The sequence below is a fragment of the Mandrillus leucophaeus genome, unplaced genomic scaffold (genome assembly GCF_000951045.1).
Source record: "Mandrillus leucophaeus isolate KB7577 unplaced genomic scaffold, Mleu.le_1.0 Scaffold167, whole genome shotgun sequence".
NCBI lineage: Eukaryota > Metazoa > Chordata > Mammalia > Primates > Cercopithecidae > Mandrillus > Mandrillus leucophaeus.
Genome location: NW_012101665.1, coordinates 4,238,935 through 4,262,568, shown reverse-complemented (window position 1 = coordinate 4,262,568; position 23,634 = coordinate 4,238,935). Strand labels below are relative to the sequence as shown.

The 23,634-nt window shown below is 39.3% G+C and overlaps 1 protein-coding gene across 1 annotated transcript in view; it reads left to right on the top strand.

The window, feature by feature from the left end:
• NCOA2 (nuclear receptor coactivator 2) overlaps positions 1-23,634 on the top strand; it is a 326,661-nt gene that overhangs the window by 276,070 nt on the left and 26,957 nt on the right. The window contains exons 11-15 of the mRNA XM_011976501.1: positions 2,034-3,303; positions 10,735-10,945; positions 14,385-14,591; positions 17,822-18,037; positions 21,532-21,661. Coding sequence (XP_011831891.1) covers positions 2,034-3,303; positions 10,735-10,945; positions 14,385-14,591; positions 17,822-18,037; positions 21,532-21,661 — 2,034 coding nt within the window. The remainder of the gene's footprint in view (positions 1-2,033; positions 3,304-10,734; positions 10,946-14,384; positions 14,592-17,821; positions 18,038-21,531; positions 21,662-23,634) is intronic.

Genomic DNA, 23,634 nt, shown 5'->3' with positions numbered 1-23,634 from the left:
AGATGGAAAATATTTGGGGGGAAAAATATATATATATATAATATTATGCTGTATTATTTTATTTGTATTATAACTGTATTTACACTGTATTAGGTATTATAAGAAATGATTTCTAGAAATGATTTAAAGTATATAGGAGGATGTGTGTAGGTTATATGCAAAAATTATGCCATTTTATATCAGGGACTTGAGCATCCATGGATTTTAGTATCTGTGGTGTGGGGGCAGGGTGGAGGCTAGAACCAGTCCCCCATGTAACCAAAGAACAACTGTACTGGCAAAGTAGGACTCTACTTTGAATTTTAGCCTTAACACTAGTGAATTGTAAAACCCAGCTGGAAGAACACAAGGCTAGCACTAACTTTGCTGAGACATAATTTCCCATTACATTGAAAAAGGGAAATTTATTGATCAGCTCCCAGTAGCAACAAATGCAGGGCAGGAATATTGATGTCAGTAGTATGATTTCTGCTCCTGTGTGTTTAAATGTAGAACTTCTTTTTTTTTTTTTTTTTTTTTTTTTTTTTTTTGTGAGGCAGAGTCTTGCTCTGTCTCCCAGACTGGAGTGCACTGGCGCGATCTCAGCCTCTGCAACCTCTGCCTCTTGGGTTCAGGCGATTCTTGTGCCTCAGCCTCCTGAGTAGCTGTGATTACAGGCGTGTTCCAGCCTTGAGTGATCCTTCCACCTTGGCCTCCCAAATCACTGGGATTACAGGTGTGGGCCACCACACCCAGCCTAAATCTAGAACTTTCTATGTATATATTTACAAATAATATTTTAAATTTTTGTTCTTAGGTTCAAATTAACTTCTCAACATTAGACCTTAAATTGAAGGGTAATAAACATTTTCATAAAAAAGTGAAGGTAAAGAAATTGAATGTTGATTTTTAAATAAATGTCATAAACCCTATTATCTTAGAGCACATATTTAGGAAAATGATTAAATTTCATTAGTTATCTAAATGTTTATGCTTATGCCGTGGAAAACTTTATGAGGTCCTATCAGTAAATATATAACATTGCTCTGGCTGACCCATTTTATCACATTTCTCAATTTACTGTCTATTTAGGAGTAAAAAAATCAGGCAACTCTGCCAACTGTTAATAAATCTAACCTCAAGCTGAAACAGTTTGAAAGTGATTACAGATGTGGTGAATTTCACCCACCTAACCAAAAGCTGATGTTTGACAATTTGTGAAACCTGTTTTATTTGGATTTGTGAACAGATTTGGTAACTCAAAAGTGACTGCCAAGGCTGTAAATTAAAGTTCATAGAACTTGCAAAATCATCTTGCTCAGAAAGGCTGCTTTTAGTCATTAGTAAGGAGATGGAATGGAGTTATCCAGAAGTAGAGTAATAAGTCAAACTAAAGTCACTCTGAACTTCCCTTCCCAAGCTGTTGGCTCTGAGGTCTCGCTCTGACTTGGAGGGATGTGGGGTGAGGAGGTGAGTGGAAATCTGTTAAACAAGGTGATCTAACTCTAAACAGTTATAGTAACTATTAGTTCTAGAACTGGCAGAGTTTCTCTTAATAGTTAGGGGCAAGTTGTTTTCCCCTAAGTGTGTTTATCTTGAGCCAAGCAGTAAATATCAGAGCTCTGGGCTTACAGATGTGTCTATTGTTAGGAATTATAATCTCTGGAAGAAAAACCGAAGACAGCTCTACTCATTTCTTTAAGACAGTACAAGCTCTCAGCTACTCATGAGAAAGATGTATTATGTAATTGGAACCCTGTTAATGTCTTGTCTAGTAAATGCAATTTCAATACAGTAGTAGTCAAATTTAAACACACCCCCTCTGTAAAACCAGACATCTTAATGAGTTGCCTGAAAAACATTCCTCTTGGTCCAACACTGTACGTGTTCAGTCTTGTCCATAATTGCAGATGATTTCAACAAAGTATTATCTATCCTTAAAATATAGCCTGTTCTTTTAAAGCGAAGAGGCCATTTCATTTTTAAAAATTAATAACAATTTGCTAAGTTATTTTTCTTTTTATCTTACATTTCTTTCTTTTCTCATTATACAGAGAGCAGAATGTGTGTGTGATGAATCCGGATCTGACTGGACAAACGATGGGGAAGCCATTGAATCCAATTAGCTCTAGCAGCCCTGCCCATCAGGCCCTGTGCAGTGGGAACCCAGGTCAGGACATGACCCTCAGTAGCAATATAAATTTTCCCATAAATGGCCCAAAGGAACAAATGGGCATGCCCATGGGCAGGTTTGGTGGTTCTGGGGGAATGAACCATGTGTCAGGCATGCAAGCAACCACTCCTCAGGGTAGTAACTATGCACTCAAAATGAATAGCCCCTCACAAAGCAGCCCTGGCATGAATCCAGGACAGCCCACCTCCATGCTTTCACCAAGGCATCGCATGAGCCCTGGAGTGGCTGGCAGCCCTCGAATCCCACCCAGTCAGTTTTCCCCTGCAGGAAGCTTGCATTCCCCTGTGGGAGTTTGCAGCAGCACAGGAAATAGCCATAGTTATACCAACAGCTCCCTCAATGCACTTCAGGCCCTCAGCGAGGGGCATGGGGTCTCATTAGGGTCATCGCTGGCTTCACCAGACCTAAAAATGGGCAATTTGCAAAACTCCCCAGTTAATATGAATCCTCCCCCACTCAGCAAGATGGGAAGCTTGGACTCAAAAGACTGTTTTGGACTTTATGGGGAGCCCTCTGAAGGTACAACTGGACAAGCAGAGAGCAGCTGCCATCCTGGAGAGCAAAAGGAAACAAATGACCCCAACCTGCCCCCGACCGTGAGCGGCGAGAGAGCCGACGGGCAGAGCAGACTGCACGACAGCAAAGGGCAGACCAAACTCCTGCAGCTGCTGACCACCAAATCTGATCAGATGGAGCCCTCGCCCTTAGCCAGCTCTTTGTCGGACACAAACAAAGACTCCACAGGTAGCTTGCCTGGTTCTGGGTCAACACATGGAACCTCGCTCAAGGAGAAGCATAAAATTTTGCACAGACTGTTGCAGGACAGCAGTTCCCCTGTGGACTTGGCCAAGTTAACAGCAGAAGCCACAGGCAAAGACCTGAGCCAGGAGTCCAGCAGCACAGCTCCTGGATCAGAAGTGACTATTAAACAGGAACCGGTGAGCCCCAAGAAGAAAGAGAATGCACTACTTCGCTATTTGCTAGATAAAGATGATACTAAAGATATTGGTTTACCAGAAATAACCCCCAAACTTGAGCGTCTGGACAGTAAGACAGATCCTGCCAGTAACACAAAATTAATAGCAATGAAAACTGAGAAGGAGGAGATGAGCTTTGAGCCTGGTGACCAGGTAAGTTTTATCATGTCTTCTCGCAGGTGTACTAATCTGTATCCATCAAGGATTTTCTCCATAGGGGCATTTTGAAGTCTCAGGTGATTGGATAAAAATAAGCTTTCTCCTTTGTTCTTCTTACCTTGAAACTCTCACTGAAGCTGTGTGTTTCAACTACTCTCCTAGCAAAGAGTGAAATTGTTATAGAACATGGGTGGGCAGGCCTTTTTTTGTAAGGACCAAATGGTGAGTATTTTAGGCTTTGCAGGCCACATAGTCTCTGTCAAAACCATTCAACTCCACCATTGTAGTGCAAAAGCAGCCACAGACACTGTTTAAGCAAACTTGAATATGAGTTTGCTCCGATAAAGCATTGCTTATAGACACTGAAATTTGAATTTCATGCAATTATCATGTGTCACAAAATATTAAAAAGTTTTTTCAACCATTAAAAAATGTAAATTCATTCTTAGCTCATACAAAAACAGGATTTAGCCCACAGGCTGGTGGTAGTTTGCTAGCCTCTGTTATAGATGCTGCCTGAATTGGAGATAATCACTTCCTTGAAACTGGGCTTTGTCAGAACAGACTTAATTGAATTATTTCTTATTTACCTTTCTCTCTTTATAAGATCAGAGTTTAACTGGTTTTGAAACCCAATGAAGGTCATTATACTTCTCTTTATTCTTAACTAAACTTCTGATTAATGCAAAAGAATTTCTTAGACCACTGGTATAAAAAATATTTAAGAGGGAAAGGGATAGTAGAAAGGAGAGAGAAAGGTTGAATTGACATTAGTACATCTGAGCCATGTTATGTAAATTCAAAACTAGAATAATAGGCTACATTATGTGCTCTTCTTGTCTGAAAAATAAATTCCCTGAAAAAAATCCAAGATACCTTAAGTGATATTCAAAATAATTCTTATTTATACTTGACAAATTAGAATTGTATATATTTATGGTATACAACATGTTGTTTTGGAATACGTATCCTGGAGTGGCTAGCTCAAGCTAATTAACAAGTACATTACTTCACACACTTTTTGGAGTACAAACACTTAAAATCCATTAGTGATTTTCAGGCATATAATACATCATTACTAACTGTAGCCACAGTGTTGTACAGTAGATCTCTTGAACTTATTCTTCCTGACTAACTGAAATTTGTATCCTTTGATCAACATCTCCTCAACCTTCCACCCCAAATCATTCTTGATAATCCTCTAAGGAGATAATGACATCACAGAGAAAAAGTAAGCTATTATTTTTCTTTATTAAAAAACAAAAACAGACTGGGTGAAGTGGCTCATGCCTCTAATCCCAACACTTTGGGAGGCCAAAGTGGAGGACTGCTTGAGGACAGGAGTTCAAGACCAGCCTGGGCAGCATGATGAAACCCCATCTCTAGAAAACATGAAAAGTTAGGTAGGTGTGGTGGCATGCACCTGTAGTCTCAGCTACTCAGGAGACTGAGGCTGCTTGAGCCCAGGAGTTGGAGGCTACAGTGAGCTATGATTGCACCACTGCACTCCAGCCTAGGCAATAGATTGAGACCCTGTCTCAAGAAATAAAAACCCATTTAAAGAAAACATGGGTTATTAACAGCCACAGTGACTTGGCATGAGACATTTCCTGGGGAATCAATGATCCAAGACTTCACCCTAGCCATCACTTTCCTGTAGTCCCTGAATATGCCCTGTACTTCTTATCTGTTCTTGAGTCGTGATTGGTTAAAAAGTGAAGAAGCCAAGAGGCCTTCCTTCTTTAAATGGCTCAAGTTTTGTCCTTGAAATTTGTTTTGCAAGAGGATATTTCATTTGTCAGTGTCTTCAATGGATGGAGAGAGGAAAAGTACACCCCTTACTGTACCCTGGAGCTCTGCTGAGTCGGTAGAGCTAACCCAGAGGCAGGTCTGGGGTTGAGAGCCATCGTCAGGGATGCCGAGGCCACACTTGCTCTTTTAGCTGGGCTCCATCTAGGCTTCTAAGCACTTGGCTTCCTTATTTCTTTCACTTTGATGTCTTGACAGCTGCTACCATTCCTAAAGGTCAGATATAATTTTTCAAACCTTCATGTCCTTCACAAGGGAGGCAGAGCCAAATTACATAAACATCTTGGGTGATTAATCCTTAAACTTAAATGTTAGTGCAAGGTTCTATTAGCAAGCTATTCCATAACGCTCTAAAATCATCAAATGGGGAAACCGGTGTCTCAGCAGAAAATTAATAGCAATGTCTTGAATAAAGTGAAATGTAAAACCATATTAACACCTGTAAGTGTTTTAATCTTTTGAGGTTTACTAGATTAGGATCTACACAGCTAGTGGCAGTCCAGAGTGGCAGGCACAGACAGTGGCACTCCGGTCTCTTGACATATGCTGGAGGGCGAGATGGTCTCCCTTAGTGTCTAATGTGGCCAGGCCTTCCCTCTGTAAACAATTTATTTCTATCCCAGGCCTGATCTGAGGCCCCAGGGACTTAGAGGGTCAAGGAAAGGGGCCACTTTTTGGTATTTCTATATTCATTTATGTGATTGCACTAACTTCAAACAAAAAACTGACAAAAGAGGACTTTTTTAAAAAGTCCTTGAGTCACTTGCAGTTTCAGATTATTATTTAGGAGAAATGTTTTTCTGATAAAAATTATCTCACCTAGGAAACAGAAAGTCCAGAGTGTAATCACAGATCTGTCACTTTGGGTGAATCAAAAAGCAGTGTGCACAGGCACATATAGTAAGTATATTTTTCTTAATGAAATCCAGTCGCTGGTCTCGTCCTCCCTTTACTCTCATGTAAAACTCCACCAGAAGTACTGCTTTGGAGCAATTTTAACATCAAAAACATTGCAGCTTGAAAAGTTACCACAGGAAGTGTGCATTACCTATATTTAGATCAAAGTTAGAATGACTGACTTTAAGAAAAAAACAATGATTCTTTCACCTCTTGCTCACCTTCACTATTTCCAAATGCAGGTTAATTACATCTCCTATTGATTGCTGTACAAACTTATTGAAGACTTCTTCCACTTCACTTGAATACAATAAGTTATTTAGTGAGATAAAACAAACTATTAGTGAGGCTGAATTGCACAGTTAACTGTCTTGTTATTTTGATTCAGAAAAGAGCCATTGATTGAGTGTGTGTTTAACCTATTACTAACTTATTAAGGACAGGAAGTACTTCGATGGTGCTATTATACCCAAAATAGCATTTTTTACCAGGCAGAGTGGTTAAACAACATTTGTTTCTACAGCATTTCCTAACCAACAGGAAACAGTAACAGAAAAATTTCCAGTATGTTTACAGACTTTTTAAGTTACATGCTTATTTACACAGTGGAACATGGTTGATACTTAATCCAGTGATACTACTGGGTCCTTTCTAATGCTGCTGAGACACGTGTAATAAGGTTTGGAAATAGTCTAAAAGGAATTTCTTCTTGGCATTTGACTCCATTAGAAAGGCAACCATATTTTAAACTGATAGTATCCTGAAAATTTCTCTCCAGATGTGGTAGAATTGTATTACCGTTTCTTAACAACTTTGTGTTAGGCAAGTACAGTAAAATTATGCTTTTTATTTAAAATATTTTGAAAAGATGCTTTGTAATTTATTAGAATACTGATGTTGTTTAAATGCATGTGCTTTTTATATTTCCTGCAGAGAACAAGTTGATTTGACATGAAAAAATCCTAAAACCAGAAAAATGAAAAATTAAAGAAATCAAGTCTGATTTTCATTTTGTAGAACTTTTATAAAAATCTTTCTGACTCATTTTCTGCCTGAAATAGTTTAAACTAACAACTCAAATTGATGTGGCTAATTTGAGCATTCAAATAGATGCCTAAGCAAAACTTTAAAGTATCTTGGCAAAGCATTTTAAAGGAAGGCATTAATCTTTTTGTCTTGTAAAGAAATTGTGCCTAACAAAGTGGATAGAGACTAGAAGAACTTTGATGAGAATTAAAGCCTACAAAAATTGAGGGGAGAAAATTTTTTAACAGAAACTTAATGTAATCAGATTTATTCCTTCCAAAACTTAAGTGAATACAGAAAAAAATTCTGTAGTCATCAGATGTTATTGTTAACCTGAGGGGTATAGATATTCTGAACTTTATCTCCTTGAAGAAGAGCATGTAAAGTGAACTTCTGACAACATTAAATGTGTACTCCATAAATTGACAAGGAATAAACACAGGCAAAGTAATATTATCTCTAGTGGGGAAAACTTCATAATGCATTTTTCAGATGCTAAGCTTGAATAAATTCCAATAGTGTTCATAGTTAAAAGCCTTCATAGAACTAGTTCCTTTTGATACTAAGAAGATCCTGAATGGCTTTCATAAGAAAAGTGTATTTAGGCCGGGCGTGATGGCTCACACCTGTAATCCCAAAACTTTTGGGAAGCCAAGGCAGGCAGGTCACCTGAGGTTGGCAGTTCAAGACCAGCCTGGCCAACATGATGAAACCCTGTTTCTACTAAAAATACAAAAATCAGCCAGTTGTGGTGGTGCACACCTGTAGTTCCAGCTGTTGGGGAGGCTGAGGCAGGAGAATTGCTTGAACCTGGGAGGCGGAGGTTACAGTAAGCCTAGATTACATCACTGCACTCCAGCCTGGGTGACAGAGTGAGACCTTATCTCAAAAAAAAAAAAAAAAAAAAGGAAAAGTGTGAGTCTAGACTGTTCTTAATATATATTGTCAAAAGTTTCTTTTACATATGTCTGGGATTTGATGCAAATATAAATGTATCCATTGAGAAGTAACATACTTTACTTTTGTTTACATGGATCTATTTATTTTGGATATTTCTCTTAAAAGTGATCTGCAGAGCTTTCTCAAGAGGCAACTTACCACTTATTATAGCCCACCTCCCTCACCCTCACACACGGAGCTTCTACCTTTTAAAATTGCTCGACACAGGGCAGCATTGTAGTAGGGAAACTGGGTTTCATAGAGCAGATATAACCTCAGTTTGTTAGAGCCTTTTTCTGATCTACATGACAAGTATAAGGAAATTTACCACACATTTTTATGAAACATTTTCTGAAAAAGTAATGGAAATTATAGGAATTCCTATGAAAAAATTACTGATTTGGGGAAGATTTTTTAAATTATGTGTTAATATGATTAAAAGAATTCATCGTGTTGACTCAGTGCCCATTACTTAGTTCCAGGCGCTGTCCTTGGAGGGCAATATATGTTTATACTGAGAGTATCAGTTTATACCTTATGCATTCAGCAAAACATGATAAAGAAGATTACAGTGGAGTCAGCTTTACACATGTATTCGAAGTACATAAAGTCAGTTTTATGTTCCTGGAAGAACAGATGGTTATTAAATGGTTATTTCAGTAGTAGGAGCAGTTTTGCCCACCACTGAACTCAATGAATACATGCCGTAGTGGAGTGATCATGAGGTGGGTGACATGACTTTGCTGGGTTTTGGTTCCCTTGTGGCTCTAATAGTATGAACATGTACCTATGGGCTTTTAAAATGCAGCATGGCCCCTACATAAACTGCTTCACTTAGGACTCAGCCAAAGAAATAGTAATTTGCTGCTGCTCTGGAGGAAACTATTGCCGTTGGAGGAGACAGTCAGTGTGGTGCCTTCTTACAGAGCTTTAAGGATCATTTGGCCTGTCTGTGACTGTCTATATCTTAGGATGCTAACTTTGAAACCCAGCTAACTAATAACTAATTCCCCTGTATTTGATACCTCCCTCTTTTGTTAGAATTGAGTGGCTAAACTAACTAAAAAATGGTCTTATAATTGCTCTAACAATGCGTTAGGAAAATGGATCTCCCAGTTATTGCTAAGCTAGTTGTCTCTGAGAAGAATAAAATAAAATGTCACTTCATTCTGTTCTTCCTAACTTGAGAAATAAATCCAATCAAAAAACATCTATTATGGATGTTACATTTGCTGCAAGTTGCAGAAATCTTAGCATATCCAGCCTCTGCATGGGGAAGAATTGTATGTAAGATAAAAATGTAAGCCATCCTGCTTTAAGTGTAACTCATTATCAGATGTACGCCATGTATTTCATTTGATTTGCCAGTGTAGGTGAAAGGAGTAGTTGTGGTCAAGGATTCAAAGTCCAATGACTGAGGAAACTAACTTACGTTTTCCACCTGCACGTCAAGAAAAATCGTTCATACTACTTTCTGCACTAGAAAGCAATCCTAGCATGCACTATCTGATTTTAAATATCTGCCACATAGATTGGTTATATTTAAAAGAGTATCTGTAAAATCTAGAATAAATTCCAGTTTAGCTTCATAGAAGAAAAGTATTAAGTGTGAAATAGTGGTGATACTTAGCTTATGTTAATGCTTGAATTTTGGTTTTTTTAATGGAAGAGAAACCTTGAAAACATTTTTTATGACTTCTGTAGATAGGCACAGTGGCTCTCTCCTGTAATCCCAGCACTTTGGGAAGCTGAGGCAGGGGAATTACTTGAGCTCAGAGATCATCCTGGGCAACAAAATGAGACCCCCATCTCTAAAAAAAAAAAAAAAAAAACAAAAAATTAGCCAGACATGGTGGTGCATGCCTGTGGTCCCAGCTGCTAAAGAGGCTAAGGTGGCAGGATCACTTAAGCCCAGGAGATCAAGGCTATGAGGATGAATGTTTGTGCTGCTGCATGCCAGTCTGGCTGACAGAGCAAGACCCTTTCTCAGAAAAAAAAAAAAAAATCATAGCTTCTCTATAATTAGACTAATAGTGCTGTCTTTGGGGGCAACCAGTTTTTATCCTGCTTCCCTACCTTTGTCACCTAACCTGGCAAATGACTGGGAAAGCCATTGTCATCCAAAATTGAAAGTCCAAACAGAAAAAAAGGACCACTTAAATTGAAAAGACAGTGCTTAGTTCATGGTTACGTCAAGCTTACTTTGCTTCTCTCTCCCCACCGCTGTGTTCTTTTAAAGATTTAAAAAAAAAAGAAAATCCTGAAAGGAAATGACCATTTATTAAATACTGATTGGGTGTAAATTTGCATTACATTATATGCCAGTTTTTTTCCCTTTTGTTGTTGTTATTTCTTAGGGAGTTTTGACGATAAAACCTAGACCTGGACCGTAAGTCATAGTCTATTCATAACTAATTGGAAATCTACATTCTCATAATTAATTGAATGATAAGCATAAAATAGAGGAGAATTTATAAATTGCCAATGAATCACAATGCTGAACGAGAGCTTTCTTTCTAATTCAGCCATCTCTTTTTATAGATGAGGAAATTGAGGACCAAAAGATTAAATTACTTGTCCTTTGGTAACTTAATTTTTTAAAAGATGATCAATTATATGTTAGGCCTGAGGTATGCATGAATCTACCTATTTTATTTGGCTGTGGTGCCTTATGGCAGTTAGGTCAATGATTGCAAATGGGCTTGTGGTGTCTACTCTAAAGAGTAGATAAACTCTTCTGTTTGTCAACTACAGCCTGGCAGTGAGCTGGACAACTTGGAGGAGATTTTGGATGATTTGCAGAATAGTCAATTACCACAGCTTTTCCCAGACACGAGGCCAGGCGCCCCTGCTGGATCAGTTGACAAGCAAGCCATCATCAATGACCTCATGCAACTCACAGCTGAAAACAGCCCTGTCACACCTGTTGGAGCCCAGAAAACAGCACTGAGAATTTCACAGAGCAGTGAGTATGAGAAATGACTGGTTATGCCAAGAAATTTCCATATAATCACTATCAAAAACAGGGATTATTGAAGTCTGATGCAACCAGCTTAGTCACTTTAAGGTTTTTGTGATCAAATAGCACCATCTACTGTCTTGGTCTTTTGAAACAGTATTCAAAATGGATCCTCCCGAGCATGGTTTTCTCACATTCTCTTGTGGGTTAATTTAATCAGCACTGGACAGGGAGATGTGACCTACATTGATGAAGTTCTTCAACTGATTGTCATATTTCCCTTCATTTCAGTGACTACCTTCAGACATGGAGTTTATCCTGGATTTTATGTGTTTAATAGACAATGAAATACTGAAAAATAGAACATTTGGGAGCTATGCTGACTTTTTTAGGGATAATACACTATTTTAAAATATTCTACTCTCCCAAACTGCTCAGCTGGAAGTAACAAAAAATAAATTTGAAAAAAAATAATAAAATATTCTACTCAAAGTATTTATTATACATGAAAGGGCTACACACATTAAAAATCTTGCCCTATCTTAGGCATCTTCATATAAACATCACTTGACGTGGAACTTTATGTTTCTAAATGTATTCTAAGTTAAATTGTCTGTTTAGAAAAAACATCTTTTATCTTTTCATTTTAAAGTTTTGTAAGCTTAAGATAAACTCGTTATTTACTGTGAACACTCAGTTTACAAACTTGATTAATACCTGAAGTTGTCTGATAGTTTTGAATGGAAGCAAGTATCTGTTATGTAGCAAGGCCATAATTTATGAAAGATAGATAACCTCTTCAGCGTTAAATTGGCAAAACAATGATTTTTGCTTTTCAGATACAATTTGAGCCAATACCTGGCATTTGTTCTCAGATCAAAAATGGCAACCATCAGTCAAATCATAGAACGTCTTTAATTACTAGGTCTTTTCTCAAGTGATTTCTGACCATTCTGAAATAGGAAAAATGAAAGATGAGTTTGGGCTGGGCATGGTTGCAGGCGCCTGTAATCCCAGTTGCTCGGGAGGCTGAGGCAGGAGAATTGGTTGAACCCAGGAGGTGGAGGTTGCAGCGGTCTGAGATTGCGCCACTGTACTCCAGCCTGGGGGACAGAGCAAGACTCCATCTCAAACACACACACACACACACACACACACACACACACAAGAAAGATTTGCATGTGACTTCTCAAACCTCACTCTTTCTTAGGCAATGGAGAGTTAATTGTGGATCATGGGAGATCATGAAGTCAGAGAGTTGAGAACTGGGTAAGAAACACTAGACAGGCTGGGCACGGTTGCACATGCTTGTAATCCCAGCTCTTGGGGAGGTTGAGGCAGGTGGATCACCTGAGGTCAGGAGTTCGAGACCAGCCTGGCCAACATGGTGAAACCCTATCTCTACTAGAAATACAAAAAATTTGCTGGGCATGATGGTGGGCGCCTATAATCCCAGCTACTCGGGAGGCTGAGGCAGGAGAATTGTTTGAACCCAGAAGTTGGAGGTTGCAGTGAGCTAAGATCATGCCATTACACTCCAGCCTGGACAACCAGAGCGAAACTCAGTCTCAAAAAAAAAAGAAACACACTAGGCAGTCTATGCTTATTAGCCCTAGGGGAGGTAATGAAGGACTATGTAGAATTCACCGTTTCTCTTCTTTCTGTAGCTCCTGATGGTATTTAAATTATTGATGGCAACCTGATAACCAAACCTGAGGAAGTCATGATTAAGCATGCACATAATTTCCATTCTCAGCCCTAATTTTTAAAAATATTTTATTTTTGTCATTGATGGTTAAGAATTTTTTCTTTTAAATATGCTATTTCAGACTGTTTATATAATTCAGGAAAAATAAAGTACTTGATATTATGTAATAAGTTGCTGTAATTTGTAATATCTTAGTATTTTAAATTTAATAATGTTAACAAATTATAGGTTGTCAACGTGATGCTGGTCTAGTCCTTAGTACACAATAAATTCTTGTCAACTAGCTATAAAAATCGTATCAAATCCAAATGTGTCTAGAATTTAAAGAAGCTGTACTTTGAAAAGTAAGCAGGGCCCTACAGTTTTAATTTAATACTGCTTTAGGCAACAGAGTTCACACTTAAATTTTTAAACTTCTAATGAGAGTAACCACTTTTAATCTAATTCTAATCCTAGGAAAGCCCAGTTAAGAAGTGATACTCTAATATCCAAACCACATATGTATAGGTTTGGTGATGTATGTAAGAGATGTTTATAGCTTCATAGCTGTGAGAAAGCAGTACTCCTAAGTTTGAATATTATAACATGAAAAAAATTGGTTTAATTAGCAAATACAGTTATATATTTGAAATTACTATTGGGAGCCAGACATGGTGGCTCATGCCTGTAATCCCAGCACTCTGAGAGGCCAAGGCAGGAAGATCACTTGAGGCAAGAAGTTTGAGACCACCTTAGGCAATATAGTGTGACACTGTCTCTACAAAACAATTTTAAAATTAGCCAGGCCTGGTGGTACTTACCTGTAGTCCTAGCTACTCAGAAGGCTGAGGCAAGAAGATCTCTTAAACCCAGGAGTTAAAAGCTGTAGTTAACTACGACTGTGCTGCTACACTCCAGCTGGGGCAACAGAGCAAGACTGTGTATTTTAAAAAAGAAAAAAAAAGAAAAAAAAAAACGGCCGGGCACAGTAGCTCAGGTCTGTAATCCCAGCACTTTGGGAGGTGGAAGCAGGTGGGTCACAAGGTCAAGAGATCGAGAACATCCCGGCCAACATGGTGAAACCCCGTCTCTACTAAAAATACAAAAATTAGATGGGCGTGGTGGCGCGACTATAGTCCCAGCTAGGCGGGCGGCTAAGGCAAGAGAATCATTTGAACCCTAGAGGCAGCGGTTGCAGTGAGCCGAGATCGCGCCACTGCACTCAAGTCTCGTGACAGAGCAAGACTCTGTCTCAAAAAAAAAAAAAAAAATTAGCCAAGCGTGGTAGTGCACACCTGTAATCCAGCTACTCGGGAGGCTGAGGCAGGAGAATCTCTTGAACCTGGGAGGTGGAGGTTGTACTGAGCCGAGATCGCGCCATTGCACTCCAGCTTGGGCAAGGAGAGCAAAACTCTGTCTCAGAATAAAAAAAAAAGAGAGAGAGAGAGAATGAATGAATGAATGAATGAATATTACTATTGGTGAGGAAGGTATATGGTAAATAATATATATGTGTTTGTTTTGTTTTGTTTTGTTTTGCAAGATCGTCAAGAATTAGAGACCAGTTGATTAGATCACACATCTATGCTTTGGGGTGCTGCATGTGTTTTTTGTCTGTGATTTTGTCTTTTGTCTAGGTAGTTGGTCTCTGACGTGCATACCTTTGTCATTTTACAGACATTGTCCCTAAACACTACTGTTAATATTATTTTCCATTATCCTATATTAACCTTCAATTTTCATTTGTTTTCTCCTTAGCTTTTAATAACCCACGACCAGGGCAACTGGGCAGGTTATTGCCAAACCAGAATTTACCACTTGACATCACATTGCAAAGCCCAACTGGTGCTGGACCTTTCCCACCAATCAGAAACAGTAGTCCCTACTCAGTGATACCTCAGCCAGGAATGATGGGTAATCAAGGGATGATAGGAAATCAAGGAAATTTAGGGAACAATAGCACAGGTAAGGGCTCAAATGCACTGTTACTTTATTGGTGGGTTATTTAATGGTATATTTATCCACATTAAACTAGTAGAATTTTTCAAGTGAACTTTTTATGTTAGAAAACATTTGAAAGTGAGAAAGTTCTACAGATTTTCACTGTGAGAATGGCATATGGGAAAGCCTTTCCAGTGAGCTAACCATTTAATTCTGTGATTGTTACTTTTATGAGGTTTCCAACCATTAATCCTATAGCTGAGACTTATTTCACTTCTATCCCAGTTACTGTTCTAGGCATTGCAGGGTATATATAAAATTATTCCAGGGATAATTTACTGATACTTATCCCCAAAACTTCTTATGGATTGATTATTTGTGTTTGGAGAATTTCAGAATAAGAGCTTAAAATTCAACCAACCTTTTATACTTCTAGGTGATAAAATTCTTATTCCAAAAAGTACTAATTAAAAATAAAGAACTTTAAACAGTAATATGCCTGGCCTAATAGCTTTCAGATATGGTCCCTGGCTCCCTTTTGAAGATGTAGGAAGTTGCTTGTGATCAGGTATGGGCATTGATCTGCTCTAATTTCAGGTGTCCGGCAATTTGCGTAGGCACATTTCCTAGGTAATAGTCACTATCTCAGTGGCCATTATATTCCCAAGCTTACATCCAGTTCAGATTGGAAGTCGTTGCAGTAGCGTTGATTGCTGTTGCCACCACATCCACATCCTGTACCCTGTAACATATTTTTATTATGGATATAGCAGGATGCTGGGTTTTCTAATGCAGAGCTGCTCACAGTTTATAGCTTTCTTTCTTAGTCTCAATGAGTCACTAGAAACAAAGGCATAGAAAGAAATCTTTTAAGAAGAATTTATAGTGGTAGGTGTTTTAACTCTTGGTATTTTATTTTTAGTCAAGCCTGTATCCCTGTACACATACTGAGTGCCGTTTAGACAGTTAACTGAATATAAGAATTCAATGTAAGGGGAAGACATAGATTTTTAACTTTCTGTTGTTTGTAAGGAATTCATGGGAACTGTGAACTGTGCTGTATTAAGGTAACTTATTCCTTCAACAGATATTTATTGGGTGCCTGCCACGTGTGTCGTTCACTGACTGCTTCACTAAGTATATAGTCAGTCATATTCATTTCATTAAATATTCATAAATAAAGATTAATTTAAAATTTAAGATAAATAAAATATTGATCTATGTAAAGTTCTATAAGAGAAAAAGGAGCCATGACTTACTAAGGCTTACCAGCAAAATACAAGAAGATATGAGTTCTTCTAGGAATCTTCTGCAGGAATTTGAGAATAGGCCTGTATTAAAATCCCAGCAGCTGAGAGAGCACTGGTGTCCAGGCTGTGAAGATCATACAATACCCTCACGCTGTTTAAAAAAACATAGACTGGTCCAGGCATGGTGGCCCACCCCTGTAATCCCAGCACTTTGGGAGGCCGAGGCAGGTGGATGACGAGGTCAGAAGTTCGAGACCATCCTGACAAACATGGTGAAACCTCATCTCTACTAAAAATACAAAAATTAAATGGGCATGGTGGCATGTACCTGTAATCCCAGCTACTCAGGATGCTGAGGCAGGAGAATCGCTTGAACTCAGGGGGCGGAGGTTGTAGTGAGCCAAGATCGCGCCACTGCACTCCAGCCTGGACGACAGAGCAAGAATCCATCTCAAAAAAAAAAACACAGATTGAGAGGGACTTTCCCAGTTATCATTGCAGTACTATTGTTGAATTATGGATCATTCTCTTTTTTGCTTTCTAGACTTTCTATAAACCTGTCATATTATTTAGATAACAGATTTTTTAAAAAATAAAATCCCTTTTTCCCATAATATTTTTCTATAGTTCAAATCTAATTTTAAAATGTTTTTTAAAATATGTGTTAATAGAATACCCTTCTAACTTTTTATTTCGTTTTGAGACAGAGTCTTACTTTGTCACCCAGGCTGGAGTGCAGTGGCGCAATCACGGCTCAACACAGCCTCAACCTCCCAGACTCAAGTAATCCTCCCGCCTCAGCCTCCCGAGTAACTGGGACTACAGGCATCTGCCACCACGCCCAGCTAATTTTTATATTTTTTATAGAGACGAGGCTTCGCCATGTTACCCAGGCTGACCTCGAATTCCTGGGCTCAAATAGTCTGCCCACCTCAGCCTCCCTAAGTGCTGGGATTACAGACATGAGCCACCGTGCCTGGCCTCTTAACTTTTTAAAATCTAACTGACTGCCTTTCACCCTTAATCATCGTCACAGCACATTCTCATTTCAGAAGTGAAGAAACGCCCACAATGCATGTTCATTTGTTAAATATACCCCATTTTTAGTTGTTTATCGTAATTAAAGAAAATGAAAGCAGCCATATATTTGAAAGCAGTACCTTTATGTATCCATCATTAAACACTTCAAAATGAAGAGACCTCATTTGAAGAGTTCCCCTTTTAGAATATCAAGTCTTAGCAAATGTTTGACCATTATCAGCATCCTGGGGGCCAGGCCAGGACAGCGCAAACACAGTCCTGCTTAGGAGCATTACGCTCTTATGTGTGGTCAGATAACTCTTAACACCTCAAAAAGGAAGGGATTTTTACGAATCTGTCCTAACCCATTCTAGGTCTGTATAGTCAGGAATACAGTGGATACAAGGCAAGGAACTCCCTTGTCTTGGCTATGAAGAACTACAGTAATTATCAGAAAGATCTATAATTTCTCCATTACTTAGAGGCTACTCTTGGTCAGTTTTGAAGTATACCCTGAAGGAGATTTGAGGATAAAGTCTCATGTAGACTTCAAGATATCTTCTATGATTATCGTTTATAATGAGAGTATTGATTATCAGTTTTTACCTTGTTCCTCTTAGCCTCTACCTCCCTTTTGGAAAGTAAAGCATTGACGTGTATATCAGCTAATGTGATTCACTTCCTGAGGAAGGAAGTTGGGGTTATCCACACGCCACGGCACCTGTTTCTAAGTACAAATGGGAACAATTTTAACAGCTTTTCTGAACTGTAAAGAGTGGCAAGTCCATGTTATGAAAACTGTGTAGTAATTGCCAATTCTTATTTCTTAGCCAAGGGCCCACATCTGGCCAATGAGAACATTAGCTATTGGATAAGTGTGAATTACAGAATGATTATTTTGTAGGCTAAGATCATCTGGTGTTCATACATGCTAAATATGTTTTCAGTTACTGCATCTCTCAGTTTTCTTTGGCTTGCATGCAGGAATGATTGGTAGCAGTGCTTCTCGGCCTACCATGCCATCTGGAGAATGGGCACCACAGAGTTCGGCTGTGAGAGTCACCTGTGCTGCTACCACCAGTGCCATGAACCGGCCAGTCCAAGGAGGTATGATTCGGAACCCAGCGGCCAGCATCCCCATGAGGCCCAGCAGCCAGCCTGGCCAAAGACAGACGCTTCAGTCTCAGGTCATGAATATAGGTAAGGCGGCTCTAGTGCTGTTTGCTTTTAACTTTTATGCTCTCTTAGACAAGAGGATCAGCTCCATAAGTTCTTTCAAGACAGGCTTCTTATGTGCATTTTAGATAATCCTCCCCTGAAGCTGCCATAAGTGAGATTTTGCTGGAACTCTGTATGGAATCAGAATCTCAAAGGTTATATAAGAGAACCAACTACCTTTGAGATGTTTTATTTTTATTAAATTACCTAATTTCAACTTTGGGGGAGAAGTGAATTATAATGTCACACTATTAATAAAGAAATAGGCAGGGCGCAGTGGCTCACGCTTGTAATCCCAGCACTTTGGGAGGCCAAGGTAGGAGTATCACTTGAGGTCAATAGTTCGAGACCAGCCTGGCCAACATGGTGAAACCCCATCTCTACTAAAATTACAAAAATTAGCTGGGCTCGGTGGTCGGCACCTGTAATCCCAACCATGCCATCTGGAGAATGGGCACCACAGAGTTCGGCTGTGAGAGTCACCTGTGCTGAGGCTGAGGCAGGAGAATCACTTGAACCCAGGAGGTGGGGGGTGCCTTGAGCCAAGATGACACCACTGCAGTCAAGCCTGGGCAACAGAGCAAGACTCCATCTCAGAAAGAAATAATAATAATAGTTCGGTGGTACAGCAGTGGTTTCTAATGCTGTGTGATCATCAGAACAATATCGGGAACTTAAAATGGAGATTCCTGGGCCACCACCTAGATTGGTAAATCAGACTCTCCCAGGCCCTCACTGAAGGTTACAAGGTCTTACAGAACATCTCACAGAATGTGAGGATTGCTAGAATTCTATTTGGAGACAGTTCACATATTATTAAAATTGATGGTCTGATACATTATATGATACCATTTGTATGAAATGTCCAGAATGACAAATCTGTAGAGACAGAAAGTAAAGTAGTGGTTACCTAGGGCCAGGAGTTGAGGGGAGGGGCTCAGGTAGGAAGTGGGGAGTGACTCCTAATGAGTAATGGGTTTCTTTTTGGTGGAATGAAAGTGTTCTGAAGTTGATTGTGGTGATGGTTGTATAACTCTGAATATACTAAAACTCATTGTACACTTTAAATAGGTGAATTGTATGTTATATGAATTATCTTTCAATAAAGCTGTTATATTTTAAAAATCAGTGGTCTGTACAACTCATACTTGAGATTATGTCCTTTATCATTGCCATGTTAGCCCTCCTCTTGTACATTAGCATAATTCCAATAAGTTAATGTTTATGTTCTTTTCATATACTTAGATATTGCACAATGAGGAAGAGCTAAATAATTCAAAAAAAGATGCCAGGCACTGTGGGAGGCTGAGGCAGGCAGATCACCTGAGGTCAGGAGTTCAAAACCAGCCTGGCCAACATGGTGAAACCCCATATCTACTAAAAATACAAAAGTTAGCCAGGCGTGGTGGCACACACCTGTAGTCCCAGCTACTCAGGAGGCTGAAGCAGGGGAATTGCTTAAACCCGGGAGGCAGAGGTTGCAGTGAGCTGTGATCACACCAGTACTCCAGCCTGGGCAACAGAATGAGACTCCTTCTCAAAAAAAAAAAAAAAAAAGATGCCAGGGTTGTTTTGACAAGACAAAGTGTAGAACAAAGTATAGAATTTTCATCCTAACTTGGCATTAGTTTTCTTACCTATTTAATTGTTCAGCATATTTTGGCTTACTGTTTCTCAGAGATGGCATTTACATTGCCTTACTACATTGAATGTACTTAATGAGTGGTTCTCAAACATAAATTTGTATAATTTGACAGCATAAAAAATGCTAAAAACCGATTTCTATGCAAAATTAAATGAGAAATTTAAAAATATTTATTGATTAAAAATCATAATAGTACCTTATATCCAGAAATGTAATTTATTCTCAGTCTTCATTGAAGAACATCTGGCTCTTAAGCTGGAAATACAGTTCTATAAGCTTTATTGTATAGCTGAGTTTCTCTGATTTTTAGTAAATTCCAAAAGCCATGAATTCAACAGAAAATTATCTTTTGGAATGGAATACAGGTCTACAGATAATGATGATAATATAATTTTTTTTTTTTTTTTTTTGAGACGGAGTCTTGCTCAGTCGACTGCCCAGGCTGGAGTGCGGTGGCACGATCTCGGCTCACTGCAAGCTCTGCCTCCCAGGTTCATGCCATTCTCCTGCCTCAGCCTCCCAAGTAGCTGGGACTACAGGCGCCCGCCACTACACCCGGCTAATTTTTTTGTATTTTTAGTAGAGACAGGGTTTCACCGGGTTAGCCAGGATGGTCTCGATCTCCTGACCTCGTGATCCGCTCGTCTCGGCCTCCCAAAGTGCTGGGATTACAGGCGTGAGCCACTGCGCCCGGCCGATAATATAATTTTTTTTTTTTTTGAGACTGAGTCTCGCTCTGTCGCCCAGGCTGGAGTGCTGTGGCCGGATCTCAGCTCACTGCAAGCTCCGCCTCCCGGGTTCCCGCCATTCTCCTGCCTCAGCCTCCCAAGTAGCTGGGACTACAGGCGCCCGCCACCTCGCCCGGCTAGTTTTTTGTATTTTTTAGTAGAGACGGGGTTTCACCGTGTTAGCCAGGATGGTCTCGATCTCCTGACCTCGTGATCCGCCCGTCTCGGCCTCCCAAAGTGCTGGGATTACAGGCTTGAGCCACCGCGCCATCCATTGGCTTTAAAGCCTTTCAAAGAACTTCGGAGAAAGAGCATGTGTGGGTTGTCTGGGCCTCCTTTCTGCTCTGCTCTTGCTCTGGTAAGGGAGCCAGCTAAAGTACAGTTAGTGGACGTTCAGGAGCCAGCAGTCTCGACATGCTTCCTAGAAACATGGTCCAGCACCCTGATTCCCAGTCAGGAAGTGTCTGCAAGGCCCAAACTATTTTCATACTAATCCTAAAACACTGTTGCCTTCTTCACTCTTACTATCGCCCAAGCGTATGGTAGAGTTTTCCAGAAATTTTACATGCTATATGATATCACAACAGGTGAAATGCAAAAACAAGATTTCACTCTATTCCATTAACCCAGGCATTAAAGCTATTTGCAGAAATGTAAAACAATGCCAATAAAAGAATTTTTTTAATTTTGCATTCAAAAATCTTATTTATTCCACTCACTTGGATCTAGAAAAAAAATCTTTTATATTAACATATAATTCATTTATTGTGATTTTTAAATGAATCTACATTTCTGAATTTCAATTTCCAATATAGTAAATATCAATAAGATGTAACACACACGAACAAAAACTTTTTGAGTATTTAGAGTCTTAAATGCTAAAGGTTTAGAACTGCTTGTCTAGATATTCTCTGAAATGGCCTTCATATTTACTGACTTCTATTTCAGAATCAGAATTTTATCTTCTTATTTTCACCTAGTTAATTATTACTGCTTCTGTGTTTTCCCTTTTTCATAAACCAGACATTTCACTTTATATTGCATAGCAGAAATAAATGCTTCCTTGATTAAAGATGTAAGATTTTTTTCTTCTCCGTTTCTAGGGCCATCTGAATTAGAGATGAACATGGGGGGACCTCAGTATAGCCAGCAACAAGCTCCTCCAAATCAGACTGCCCCATGGCCTGAAAGCATCCTGCCTATAGACCAGGCATCTTTTGCCAGCCAAAACAGGTGAGTCCTGAGCACCTAGGGTAGCCAGTTATTTTATACCTGTCCAGAAATTAATCTTTTCCTTTTGAGTAGCTGGTGCCTGACCAGTTTTGGTTTATTTGGACTATATTATCTACTACGCAGTGCACGAAGGGGAGGGGTGAATCCAGAAATCAGTATGACCTAGGACATGCCTTTAAAGAAGTTACAAATTAGATGGAAAATAAAATATGTATGCTGATAACTGTAATATTGAGGTAGTGTTCAATATAAAAATCATAAGCCACGTTTCAGAAGATTATCCAACCAGGATGCTTGGAGAAGGCTTCAGAGTCTTGAAGAAAAGGTCTGATTTCAGATGGCAGAGATGACAGGAAGCCAGTTCAGCTGGTAAAAGCTGCACATCACAGACCCAGAGTAAGGACTGCTGTGAGTAGAATTGAGGCATTGGGTGACAGAGGAAGAACCTCAGGCAGGCGGCGTGGCTCATCCCAAACTGGCTACCAAGGGCAGTGGGAGGCGCGTGCTGTGTAGACAGGGAAGCGCGCCCCAGGTAGATAGCCATTGCTGTTGATCTCGGAACTGCTGTCATACTTGGAGATGGTGGTTTCTCACAGTCCCTCTTGTTCTTTGATTCTGATTTCATGATGTCAGTGAATGGTAGGCTATTTCTAGATATGTTTATTTGATATGTTAGAAACCCACCCATTTCCATGGAAAGTTAAATATAACACAGGACAAATGTATAATAATTAAATCCACCACCTGATAGTTGTTTTTGGATGAAATGTCAAAGATTAATTTTTAGGAAGAACTAGGCCCAAAATTAGGATTTTTAGTGTTGCCCAAATAGGAGGAGAGCGCTGTTAAAACAAAAATGGAGCCGGGCGCGGTGGCTCACACCTGTAATCCCAGCACTTTGGGAGGTTGAGACGGGTAGATCACCTGAAGTTGGGAGTTTGAGACCAGCCTGACCAACATGGAAAAACCCTGTCTCTACTAAAAATACAAAAAATTAGCCAGGTATGGTGGCGCATGCCTGTAATCCCAGATACTCGGGAAGCTGAGGCAGGAGAATCACTTGAACCCGGAAGGCAGAGGTTGCAGTGAGCCGAGATCGCACCATTGCACTCCAGCCTGGGCAACAGGAGCGAAACTCCATCTCAAAAAAAAAAAAAAGGAAGCAAGTCCAGAATTATACTTGGTCCAGTAATAGAGTCAGCATGTTAAGTTTGCTGTGCAAGTGTCTGTGACTCAGCACTGCCCTAGCATGTCGTTTCCGTTGCCATCAGTTAGGTTTTTTGCATAAGCACTGTGTGGACAAAACAAAACATTTTCATTACCTTTAAAGTTATTTCAGTTTTTCTAGCCACTCTCACATTTTTATTTTAAATAATTCAGTGTGGAAGAAACTTACGACCAGCTTTATGGTAATCTTATTGTCATAGAAATTCAGAAATAATGGGTAATAAAAGTTCTAACTATGTCTCTCTTTTGAAATAAAAGAAGAGCAGTGCTTTTTAAAAATCCCCTTTATAAGCATCACAGTTAATGTTTAGGAACAGGCTTTTTAATGTTTGATGAATCCAGCCTTAGTTTATGTACACATTTCAAAAAGATAGTAGTTTAGCCCTTAAATCTGTAACATTCACATATTCATTTATTTATAGCTAATTTCCACTTTTAGTTCCATTATGGGTTTTTTTTTTCCTTCATTCATCTGGTATATAAAAGAGTTCTTTATAATATAGTCAAAATTTATAGATGACTTTTTAAAGATTTCTGTTGGTTTTATTAAAGGGGTTTTCTCTTGAAATACAATAGCTGTCTTTCATGAAGGACTTCCTTTTGCATTAAGTTCACAATTTTTGTTTTGATACAGAGTCTCACTTTGCTGCCCAGGCTGGAGTGCAGTGGCGTGATCTCGGCTCACTGCAACCTCCACCTCCTGGGTTCAAGTGATTCTTCTGCCTCAGCCTCCCAAGTAGCTGGGA